This window comes from Cheilinus undulatus, linkage group 20 (genome assembly GCF_018320785.1).
Source record: "Cheilinus undulatus linkage group 20, ASM1832078v1, whole genome shotgun sequence".
NCBI lineage: Eukaryota > Metazoa > Chordata > Actinopteri > Labriformes > Labridae > Cheilinus > Cheilinus undulatus.
In genome coordinates, this window is record NC_054884.1 from 16993146 (window position 1) to 17006201 (window position 13056).

A 13056-nucleotide genomic window follows, 5' to 3' on the forward strand; every position below is an offset into this window, starting at 1 on the left:
TGGTATATAAACCCAAGACCAATCAGATTCAGTCCAGAAGGGATTCCATGATGCACTAAGATGTTGTGGTAGGCGTTCTTGTTCATGATACCGTTGATTTTGACTAATTTGCCCACGCCGTATCCACAAATGGAACCCAACACCAAAATGGAATCTCCACTGTGTTTCACTGTGGGTGCAATGCATCTGGCATCAAAATGTTCTCCAGCTTTTCTGTGGACATAAATACGATGATGCTGACTAAAGAGTTCAAACTTGGACTCGTCCATCCAGAGTACCTTCTTCCAGTCATCAACAGTCAAGTGTTTGTGCTCCCTGGCAAACCGGAGGCATTTCTGAATGTTTGCAGGTCTCAATAATGGCTTCTTAGCAGCTATTGTTCCCTTTAAGCCTTGTTCCATTAGTCGTCTGCTCATGGTCATTCTGGAGACTTCCTCAGACTCTGATCTAGAAGCATTCATCTCTGCCTGAAGATCAGCAGTGGTCTTCCTTCTGTCTCTAGTACTTCAAATCTTGAGGTGTCTGACATCTGCTTCAGTTAACTTTCCTTTCCTGCCTCTTCCTTGCCACATTTTGGAAGTACCAGTCTCAGCAATTGGCTCCAAAGAATACCTGACCACACTGTGAGAACACTTTATGTCTTTCCCTATTTGTCTCAGAGACCATCCAGCATCATGAAGTGCTTTAATGCGGACTCTTTCAATTTCAGTGAGCTCTCCACATTTTACCATTTTGAACAGGAATGAGGAATTTCGAACTGAATTCACCTTTTTATACCCAAATTTGAGCCGGCTCACTGGGCTTCTCTGAGAAGTCAGAAATTAATCAAGCATAACATTCAACCACTTAAACTCATTTTTCTGTTCAGGAATGCAAGTAAATAACTATAATTTGACATATTAATCAAGAAATAATAATGTGCTTTACTATTTTTTTAGTTATTTTGTAAATCAGTAAATTTGAAAATTCATGGATAACAATATTAATTATATTTTAGCATTAAAAATATCATTTCAGTCAAAGAGCTCCTACATATTGGTGTATTAACCATTGCAAAAACATTTAAAATGATTTTGGTAATTACTAATGCTGTTAATTTAGGGCAGCTGTGGCATAAACCTTTCTTTGGATGGTGGTCTAATAGATTTGTTAAGCACTGTATATATGTGACATGATGTGATATGATATAGAACGTCACGATATGGTATGAGACAATACAATATAGCACGATGCGATATGGAAAGATGATATGGAAATATATGATACAATATGACATGATACGATATGACATGATACTATATGGCATGATAGGATATGGTAAGATACGATACAATATGACATGATACAATATGAGATAATACGATATGGATTGATATGATAGGATATGACATGATACGACATGACACAATATGACAGGATACAATATGTTACGATATGATACGATCTAACACAATATGGTATGATTATATACAATATGACACAATAGAACATGATGTGATATGGTAAGACATGAGATGAGATTACACGATATGATATGGAACAATAAGATAGGATGTGACATGATACGATATGACCCAACATGATATGATACATTATGTTATAAGACAATACAGGTTTACAACACCTGACGGCCAACAAAAACTGAGATATTAATTCAACCTACTGGACCCTTATATTAACCTGACACGCCAGATGGATTTGTTTCACACATCAATCTGGGAAAGCTTCAATAGGAAATGTTTGAGAAAAGGCAGAGGATTTGAAAAAAACTTGGAGTGTGATTGGATGAACATTCTGTCTATCACATCTCTACGGGCCAATCAGAGCAACAAAACACATAACGTAGCCGCTATCGAGCTGTGCGTGCCCAACTACCGATGAATAACGCAAAGCTCGATAGCGACTAAAGCCATGTAAATACTCTACTTTTGTCGTTTTTTTTAAGAAAACAACTCACTGCTGTTCTTTGTTCTTCTTTTAACAAAGAAATGTTGTCAGGTTCTGATAAAACTGGAACTTTAACAGCATCCACGCTAATCTCTTCCTCCACAACTGCACCAGCTCTTGCTGCTGCTTGTTTACGTCAGGACTCTGCTGTGCCTGAAAGTACTGCCCCTCGTCACTGATTGGTCCTGTCACTTTCTAACTGGGCCTAAATGGTTCAGATGGGAGCTTTGCAAGATGGATTTGCCAGTGAAAAACAAGGAAATGGGCGTATCCATCTGCTTTGCAAGGTTACCCTTATACACCTAAAGTACTAAAATCACAAAAGTCCTAGACAGAACTTCATTTCAGTGATTTTTACATGTCTACAGTGGTGCAAATGTCTTCTTCTTACACAGCTGTTGGATTGAAAGTCTGCAGAAGTAGCTTTATGTGTTTACAATTTGTTTGGGCAAATAAAGCTACTGTTTTGGAGGTGAAAAATAAGATATGTATTATTATAACAGCATTAACCAGCTTTTAGCTCTCTGATGGGGCTCTGTAGAAGTATAACATGGATCCACTGAACAACAACCAAAACACAAAGGTGGCAACCATGTAGTGTAGTGTGGCGTGGTAGAAAGCCTTTCTGACCACCAGGGGGCGGTGTATATGATATCATGTCATTGTTTGAATTAAACTGGTTCAACTTTATTATTTAGATAAATCATATAAGATCTTCAACATATATACTGATGTCGATTTTTGTTTGTGTTGTCACTGTTTATGAATTGTCATGTTAAATGTGGTGTGTTTTTGATGAGAGCATGCACCTACTGTTTGTTTGATGTCTGGGATTCCGATGCGGAACACCATCATGGTCGGGAAATTGTCCTCCAGCGGGGTCATGGTGGTCATGCTGCGCTCCATGAGAGCTCGCCTCTTCTGCAGCGCATTTAGGCCCGGGTGATGAGGCTGCTGATTGGCTGAGATGAGATTATTCTGCTGCTTATTGGCTGGTTGGTGATGTAGCAGGGCTTGATTTGACATGTAGACCACACCCCGGTTTCCCAGGTTGCCCGGCCTTATCGGGCGCTCTGCTCTCTGTCTGCCGACCACGATGGCTGCCGGTTTCATGACCTCCCCTCCTTTCCCTTCCCAGGTTTGTCGACCTCCAGTCATTTCCGCCTCCTCCAGACCCTCTAGCCCTCCGTTCTCTGTGTCACGTCCACCCTCCTCTTGTCTTCTTTCTCCTCCCAGCTCCTCTTCCTCCTCCTCATCCTCCCCATCTTTGTCATCCTGACCGGAATAAAAGTGCTCGTTATTTCCCAGCATCCTTTGCTGTGCAGGGGTCACTGCAGAGAGGGCTGAGTGACATAGCTGTCATGGAGACAAAACATGGCTATCCCATGAGACTGGCCTCATCCTTAGAAACATGCTGTGGGAAACAGGCAGAGAAAGGAGTAAACTTTGGTCATAAAACTCTTTAAGGAGTAAAATTTGAATTTGTGTTGAAAGACACGTGCAGTGACAGAAAAAAAACAGCCACCAGCAACGCTTACAAGTCACATGTGTGAATGAGCACAGAGCTGGTCCACATTTTCCATTTAGGCACTGAGAAGGCATGGGGGAATAGCAGGCTGATGAAAGACAGGCTATATATAAACTGTGTGAGTTTGCATCACAGGTTTTGTGCAGAGGAGAGCGAGTTGGAAATGCAATTTAACTTCACATGAGGTCAAGATCATTGCTGCTTTATGGTAATGGAGGCGACCCATGTATGTCTGAGACACAACCCAGGGCTGACAACTGAATGAGAGAAAACTGAAGGAAATCCCACCCTCAGACACACTCCCTGCTATTTTAAACAATTTAAAACAAGAAATTACAGCGTTTGTTGAATAGAAATTATTTTTTTAGGAGCATATGCCATTAGGCACTTTGAACAACCTTGTTCCTGTACTGCTCCGGCCTTTTGATGGCCGTTCCCCAGGCCCATGCCACATCTCTCTATTTTCCCAGCTGACCCCTCCAAAGCATGCATCCATCCATGGTGTCTTGATGAGCCCACAGGGTCCTGGGCACCCAGTATTCTGTTCCCATAGCAGCTGACCCTTCCCATCCCTGCTTTCCTGAGCACATCAGCATTAGACACACAGTCTTGTCAACAATATCAAAGAATGCAATGAAGAATAAGTCGTCACAAAGTATAGTCCAGCTGGCACCACTAGCTATCAGTCAACGACCAGGCCTCATGAAAGAACAGTAAGACCGAGAAGACCAAGGACCAAAAGTATCTGACTTTCCTCTGCATGCTCAGATACCAGGAACACCACACAGAGCTGGTGCAGTGGCATCAAAATATTATCAATATCCAATTATTTATTAAAGAATCAAATTAAAGTTTAAAATCTGCAACTGTGAACACCCCATAAGGCCTTGTGCCAACTAATAGCTGTATTTGCAATGGGAACACCTATTTTCTTCACAAAAATTATACATTTCAGCATTTTCAGGATTCAAAAAAACCCCACATCAGCTGTTTTTTTGTCATTGTGTTCACATCATTCCAAATAGAAAATATCCCACTTTTGTAAAAATATCCCTCACCAACCATTTAAAGCAGAGAAACTGATCTTTTGGCATAAACTTTGTCAACAAGAATGTTGAATAACCTTAAAGTCTTCCATTTTTTACGAGGGAAGCAAAGGTGATGTTTGACAACTTTCACAGCCCAGCAAGGGGTTCTTTGCAGGTGACGTCACATAGCAGCGGAGAACTCTTGGGGTCAAGTAGTCTGCATAGAGAAACGCTTCCAAAAAGGCCTTGTTTTGAGCTGTTTAGAGCAAGCATTCAAAGTGTGAAGATATAAACATTCTTAATTTTTAAGCTACTTTTGTGTCCTGAAATATGCATGCAAAAAGTTTATAAAAAGCCACAGAGCTGGTTGTTCAGCTCTGAAGCAGCTCTTCATTTGGTACCAGTTTGGCTTTTTCAATGTGGATTAATACAGGTCCATTTAGAGCTGCTGAGTACCAACTTTCCTCTGATCCTGTTCATTCCTTGCGGCTGTCCCCCACTACCTGACCCCATACAAACATCATGTGATTGACAACAACCTGTAGTGAATGTCTGTCACTACATTGACATGATGTTTGAAAAAATCAATTTATTGTGTTAGTCTGACTAAAACTGGACTTCTATAACACATTTGAACTCATGATTGAACTTGCTGTTATGGGTGAGGGTGCATGCTTGCTGCTTGATGGCTCAGCTCACACGCAGCTTTATAGCAGGCACATGTGTGCAGTGTGTTGGCTGCATCTTTCTGCATAGTCCTGCCTTTCTTCACATGTTTTACCTTGATAAATCTCCCTACAAGGGATTTGTTTCATCATAGAACAATGGCAGTAAAATTTCTATTAAAAGCATTCTGTAGAAATTAGTACGGTACACTCAGCAACTGTCCCCTGTCACGCCCCAAGCTGGTCTTGTTGTGTGGCAGATCTTTGGTCTGCTTTGACCTGTAGTCACCCTACCTGCAGCTGGAAAGAATCATTTGATACAATACAGTTTCTGTAAATCATATGGGTCTGTGTGTTCTTAGTTTACCTCAGTTACTTGATGTACTAACAGGTTTTGAGTCTGAGTCTTTTAGCTACAGCCTGTTCCTTCTACATGGTTTGTAGGTTTTTCTTTGAAAATAAATCAGTTACTGAACAAAAAATGGAGGGATTCACTAAGTGTGTAGTTGACCTTGTTTGATAGAGATGCCAAATTCAGTTTGATCAAAGTACCTTGGAAGGATGCAGTGGGTTTTTTCAGCAACCCACATGACCTTAAATTAAAACTTAACCAGTCTTGGTTTGAGCTCTTCTGTGTGGAAACACTGCTTTATGTGTAATTGATTTTTCTCTCTGAGAGGAACCTTGGCCTTTCATCTTGAGGGCTTGACATCAAAATGTTGAATAGCTAGAACTTTTCCTGCAGCAAATTTTGACTGAAAATACATGAAAAATATCCCAAAATACAACATTCAGCACCTTCAGCTATTTGAAGTCAATGTTAGGGTTTCTCCAGGCAGATTTTTGCTTTAGGATTGTTTCACTGTTTCACCCTGTTTCACATTTGGCATACTGGCGCCTCCGTATGTTCTGCCCTGGTTATTCTGTGGTGAACTGTGGCTACAGGGCTATGCCATCATGTAGATCTGGATCACTGCCATGAGCCGGGGTAATGATGGTGAACGGAAACCTCCAATAATGGGACTAGTGGTGTGGTGCTTCATTTAAAATAGATGAGAATCAGGCTATCAGTTGGATGGTTGTCTATAAAATATGAGATGAGACAATGGGGAGATAATTCAAAATCAGACAAAATTCTAGACTTATTTGTTCCCAATTACAGACATGCAGATCACTAAATGGTTAATATGAAATGTTCTGCAAACACGGTGGTAATGGAGGTTAAAGCCCATTATGTGATCCATTACCACCAACTTACAGATCTTTATCTAGTACCAATGAGGTGTTTGGAGCAGCTCACTGACACTGAACATAAAGGATGAAGACGGAGATGAAGAGGCCAACCAGTTGTCAGAGAGTTAACATAAAAATTTAAAGAAGGGGTCACTGTGCATACTCAGTCAAAAAGTACAACCCCAATTCCAAAAAAAAATGGGATGCTGTGTAAAATGTAAATTCAAACAGAATCCAATGATTTGCAAATCTCATAAACCCATTTCATTCAGATCTCAAGAAAGTAGGGACGAGGCAGCTAAAGTTAAACAAAATTGAATTATACTAATGAAAAACAGCTTGAAGAGTTTGAAACAGGTCAATAACATGACTGGCCAATAATATCACTGGGAATAAAAGGGACACTACAGGGAGACAGAGTCCCTCAGAAGTAAATATGGGCAGAGGTTCCACAAACCTGATTCAGAGAATCTGGAGAAAACCCTGTGCACAAGGGTCAAGGCCAAAGGTCAGTACTGGATGCTTGTGATCTTCCTGCCATCAGCTGACACTGCATTAAAAACAGTCATGATTCTGGACAGGAAATCACTGCATGCGCTAGGACTCATCTATTCACATGATTTGCCATGCCATCCACAAACGCAAGTTAAAGTTGTATCATGCAAAGAAAAATCAATATGTAAATGCGATCCAGAAATGTTCTTCTCTGCGCCAAAGCTCATTTAGAATGGGGTAAAATGGAAAACTGTTCTGTGGTCGGATGAATCAGAATTTGACCCTTTTTTTGGAAACCAGAGACAACAAGTCCTGTGGACAAATGAGGAGAGGGACCATCCAGCCTGTTTTCAGTGCACAGATCAATAGTCCACATCTCTTAAGGGCACTGTCAGGCACTGTCAATACTGAAAAGTATAGAGGTTTTTGATCAACATATGCTTCCATCTAGACATCTCTCTCAGGGAATGCTAACCTACACACCTCATCCATCACAACAGCATGGCTTCACTTGCATTCTGTTTTCATTTACACAGCAGACCAACTTTTTGGGATTGGGGTCATAAAACAAAAAAAGGAATATTGTTATTTCTGGCTTGTTTACTGGTTTACCAGTGCTAGCTTTCTTTCTATTGAAGGGTAGAAAATATCTTTTGAGATCTGTTTAAATTTGTGTATTTGCGTGTCTTTGTTAGGACTATACATACTCACATCAGAGCTCTGGTGAAGAAGAAACCTCAAAATGTAAGAGCTGCTTTGTTGATTGAGCTAATTCTAATCAGTGTTTAATCAGGTGCAGCATACTTTTATGTGGTGAAGCAGTGCTTTGATTTGTAAGCCCTTTTTTACTTATTATTTCACTCATTGTAATGATTTCAGATTCATCATTCCTGCTGTTTCTTCAGAATACATAATTAAACTTTCTTTAAATCAATGAAAATAGTAAATTCAAACACAAGACAGAATAGGGTAGCCAAAAAGGAGAGGAAAGGGGTTATGTTTAATGCAGCAGTGTCTGGTTAGATGCATCTTTGTATTTGTGTATGTCTACAGATTGTTAAAATGAAGAAAAATACAAAATCAGGGAAAGGCTTTGTGGCAAACTTATCAAAGGTTTTAGTTACTGTATTGTTCTGTTTTCTTGTGCTGTTTTGCATCAAATTATGCCTATAATGTATCTAATAGCTCATTAAGAGAGTCCTGGTCTGCAGGTGGTGTTGTGAAGTGTCTAGGAGAAGCTAAATTTCAGAGTCTGGGTTTAGGGAATAAGGGTTTGTGTCCATTAATGGTGCTGGTTGTGCTGGCAGGAACAAAAACCTCAGTTTCAGAACATTTCAGGTTGGTGCTTAAAGTTAGAACGTTTTTAAAGTTGCCTCTTGTTGTTGTTTTTGTCTTCATTTGATAGACTGAAAAGAAGAGACAGCTGAAGAGAGATGGGAAATATGGGGAGACAGAGTATGGGGAGACATGCAACAGCGCCAAGATTAGGAAGTGATCCTGTGACCAGTGTGTCAAGTACTGTTTGCAGACTGTCAAGTCTCTGGATATGGTCACCTGCTCTCCCAACAGAGCTAAAGTAAACCCTTTTTTATGGTGCTTTTTAAAACTACATTGAAAGCTTTACATGTTTTTTAATTTCACTGAAGGAAAATCTACAAAAAAGTAATGACATTGTAAAGGAATGGTTGCACTGAAAACTCTAAAGCTTGGAAATGGTCCTCTCAAAAAGTTCTGATTGGTTCATAAGGGAGAGGCAACATCACTGAGCATGGCAGTGCTGAAAAAGTATAATTACCTTTGCATAGAAAACTTGTTCTACAAGTAGAAAAACAGCCATAAGTAGAGTTGTACATTTGACACTGTAAAAATTCACTCTCTGGCCACTTTATTAGGTACAGCTGTTTAGCTGCTTATTAACAAAAAAACTTGGCCAGTCAATCACATGGCAGCATCTAACCCTTTAGCACATGCCATGATAGTTAGTGCCCTTTTGGATGCCTTTTTGGGAGAAAAAAATGGTGATGTACACTCTTTGGTGCCCTGTTAGTGGACAAAATTTGACAAAGTGCTCTATTTGGTGCCCTGAAAATTGAAAAAAGTGTCCTCTGTGGCACATGTCTAATAGGGGAGAAATTCAAAAAGGTATTATGTTAACATTATGACAACTATATATCAACTTTCTGTGTGCTGTTGCCACCACATACAGCAGACGCCCTTTTGAGTAGGTCAAGTGGTTAGTGGTCGTTAAGATAACATGTTGAAATTCTAACTGAGCATCAGAATGAAGAAGAAACCGAAAAGGAGGTCTGCTGGTTCAGCCTTCCTGTGTGGAAAAAGGTACGAGATGTACAGTGCCTATGAATATTTTTTCACCCTCTTGGATGTTTAACTCTTTTGTTGATTTTATAAATCAATCATGGTTAATATAATTTGACTTTTTTATTTTAAAAAATACAAAAAACTCTTAAAAGTTAAGGGAAAACAGATTTCTACATAGCAACGTCAATTAGATAAAAAATGCAATGTGAAATAAGTGATTGAATAAATATTCACCCCCTTTAATGTGACTGCCATAATTCAACAGAGGTCCAACCAGTTGGTGGTAGTAGTCGCACAATCAGTGAGATGAAGATCACATGAGTGCAGTAAATGTTTGACACTTTGACTGATTTATAAGGTCAATAAAAAGGTAAAACATCCAAGGGGTGAATACATTTTATAGGCCCCACATGTGCATGGGCTATGTAAATCAGAGAAAGCCAACTAAGAAAATAGAAATGGAAATAAAAAATTGTTTGGAATAAAAATGATTGAAAGCCAATGTGGTGGTATCTAACAATATGTGAGTCTTGCTCAGCACAGTAGCTTTAAGGTGTATATAAAGGTCTTTTCATTAATGTTTTCTGCTGCTACAAGTAAATATAAGAGAGAAAACCTTTATACTGCAGTGTTTTTATGGAATATCCCACTGCTTGACCCACTTATGTCCAGAATGGTTTGTGAGATCCATATATTTGAAATAATGTGTCTTATTGAGCCTGAAACCTCACTTATCAGAGGCTGACAAAGACGAGTGTGTTAACAGTGTGTTTGGGAGATTAACACTATCATTCAAGTACACCAGGAGAGAACAGAGGAGGTTGATTTATGAACAAAGTCTCATCAAATATTGAACAACATTGAGTCTGCACAAGGCCAGATAAGAAGCTCGAAAGACACGCTGAGAGAAGACGGGAGCCTAATAATTGGGATGTAAAAGTAAAGGGGGTATACACAAGAGAGGAGGATGGAGAGAGTTGTAGTTTGCATAAAGCAGAGTAATCAGAATGGGAGAAAAAGGAGGGGGTGAGAGGACAGGGGGGAGGAGAGTGAGAGCATAACAAAGCCAAAATCGACAAACGTTGAGATGAAAACAGGAAGGAAGGAGGTTCAGGAGTTCTGCGTGGTAAGAAGTGCTGTTAGATTTTAGAGTCTAACTATGGCACATCCAATCACGTCTCCTCAAACGCTCTCCTCCGCCATCATGGATGTCTCAACTTGTTTCATCCCAGCCCTCCCCGTCATGTCACTCAACTCCTACGCTCTGCCAAAACAATAACTCAGACATTCTCAGCTTCCTCTTTCCCAGCTGTTTGGCTCTGCTGTCCCTGTGCTGGCCATCATCTTTTCAAGTAGGCCTGACTCCTTTCTCTTTTGGGAAGCAAAGAAAAACACATGGAGGGAGGAATAAATTCTATTCTCTTGACTGAGCTGTCTGTCTGCTTCCTCCGTTAGAGTCAGAAGACTCATTTTACCCCAGTCTCTTGTGGTAAGTAGAGTTTATAAGCTTATTTGTGACTGTATTTTGTTTTCATGTTAGGTGAAACAGTCCCTTGATATGGTTGTAACATAAGTATTGCAGGTGTTTTAATCAGACTCGTTGACACAGGTGTGTAAAATCAAACACTTAGCCATGCAGTCTCAATTAATGGGTTCTGAAGAGCTCAGTGACTTCAAGTGGTACTGATGGTAGCAGATTTATTGGCCAGATTTCATGTCTGCCATCAGGGGAATCCCTCTTAAGCTCCAGTCAGAAATGATGCCAGGTCTGAGAACAGACCAGACCAGTCAGCATCAATTGAGGAGAATGAGACGGTAGATGCACGCGGCATTTAGATGACTGCCGACAGTTTAGCGTTTAGCTTGGGTGTAACTCTATTATAACAGCTGTTTTATCAGAGATGGACCACATTTCTTTATCCAATAAAGAGCAAAGAACAGCACAGCGAAAAAGATGTTTTTCACTCTTCTGCCAATCTGCTTCGACATGAGTCTGTGATAGTTACATGGGGGGATAGTTGTTCTTTAACCTGGTATAAATGGCTGCTGCCAGTGCAGTGATAAGCGCGAATTCCACTATTGTATAGCAGCAGTTTTATCAGAACTGGGCCATATTTCTGCATACACAATAAGCATCTTTTGGTGGGGAAGATGTTTTTGTACCTCTCCCAACCTGAGCATGAGTGTTATCCAACAACAAGCTCCGCCATTCTTAATCTGCGACTGTGCCTGTCTGCTGAGCTCAGACAGTGGTGAGCATGCCTACTACCTCATTTTGTCTTGTTGCACTGAGTGTTGCTGTGACAGACAGAACATCCGTCCAATCATCTTTCAAGAATTTTTGGAGAAGTCCTGCCCTTCCCAAGTGCTTTTTATGGGAGACATTGGATATATGAAACAGTCTATCTGGTGTGTCAGGTTATTTTCTGTTGTATCATTTGGTATTTCCTCAAGCATAAGAGTGGCTGAAAATAACACCATGTGGTTGTGATTATATTTGTAACAAATAGGATAAAGTGAGTACTCATTTCAGTTAAATATTTTATGTGAGGCTAGTCTTTTTGAACATTAAAACAAAAACGTGTTTCATCTTGTTCTGTAAATAACCTTTATGAAACAGGGTAAAAGACAAGACCAAGCCACAAAATCCTATTTGCACCTGGGTCTAGATCTCAACATGTGGACCCATCCTTTGATGAAACAAAATCTCAGGAACAGCTCCAGCTCAGCAACACCATTTGTTAGAAAATAATGCAATGTATTTGAGTGTTCTCACACACGTCTCAAAGGTCCAGAGAGACTGAGATGTGTTGTTTTTTTAATAAATGGTGACGTTGAGTTAAAGCACTGGTCTGGATTTGCTCTTGTCAAGCTAAAGCCTGATCCCCTACACTCTTGCTTATTGAGAAAGTTAGACCTGCTAATACATCTTTAACACTGGACCTATCCTGTAACATCCAAACAGAACCAGTAACATATAATCCAATGTTTTTATAATAATAATAATAATAATACAATTTATTCATATAGCGCTTTCATAAAACTCAAAGACAGTGTACAACAACCCGGCTGGTTCTAAAATCGTTCCTCATCAGTAGGACAACATAAATCATGAAGTTATTCAGCTGCCTTTTTTTCTGATCTTATGAGCTCCTAACCCAAATCTTGGATGAAAAATTCAGCAATCATGCAATGTGAGAAAAAAGAAGGACATCTGAAGAGTTTGGAAGCTGGCGAGTCGGTCTACCCATGGGAAGCCAATCCAGCCGCTTTACTTCATATGATTAGAAGCCATGTGGAGAGTCAAAGAGAGGATTTTGATAGATCCGGGTCCACAGCTGGTAAAGGAAATAGAGTGAAAGTAAGATGAAGGATCAGGAACTGATTAATGACGATAACGAGGACAGAGATAGATACTGTCCTTGAGCACCTGGAAAGAAATGATAGATGGAGGGAGAGAGATGCAAAGAGGGATCACTGGTTTCTTCTGTTTCTTTTTTGTCTTCTTTATTATTTGAGCATATTGCATTTTGCAAAGCAGCACTAATTACACTGGGCTCATTTGGTTGCTTAAGTCCTTAGGGTTCTTACAAACAAACATTATGCAAGGGCTATTTAGTTGAATTAAGGTTCCGGAGATGCAAATTTAACACAATTTAAAATAACTAAGCATCTGTGAGCTGTTATGAAAGTTTCATCCCTATTTAACTTTATCTTAAAGGTCCATTATGTTGAATTTTTACACTAATATGCCAGCATTTATTAAAACATCACCATCACTAGCTTAGCTGATTACTTATATTACCTCAAATATATGTCATGTATCTCAAATAGTTTTCAA

The 13056-nt window shown here is 39.8% G+C and overlaps 1 protein-coding gene across 1 annotated transcript in view; it reads right to left on the minus strand.

The window, feature by feature from the left end:
* The window catches only part of LOC121528382 (SH3 and multiple ankyrin repeat domains protein 1-like), a 64309-nt gene extending 61051 nt beyond the window's left edge, over window positions 1-3258 (minus strand). Inside the window, exon 1 of the mRNA XM_041815824.1 lies at window positions 2761-3258. Within this exon, the coding sequence (XP_041671758.1) occupies window positions 2761-3258 (498 nt within the window). The remainder of the gene's footprint in view (window positions 1-2760) is intronic.
* Window positions 3259-13056: the final 9798 nt, after the last annotated feature.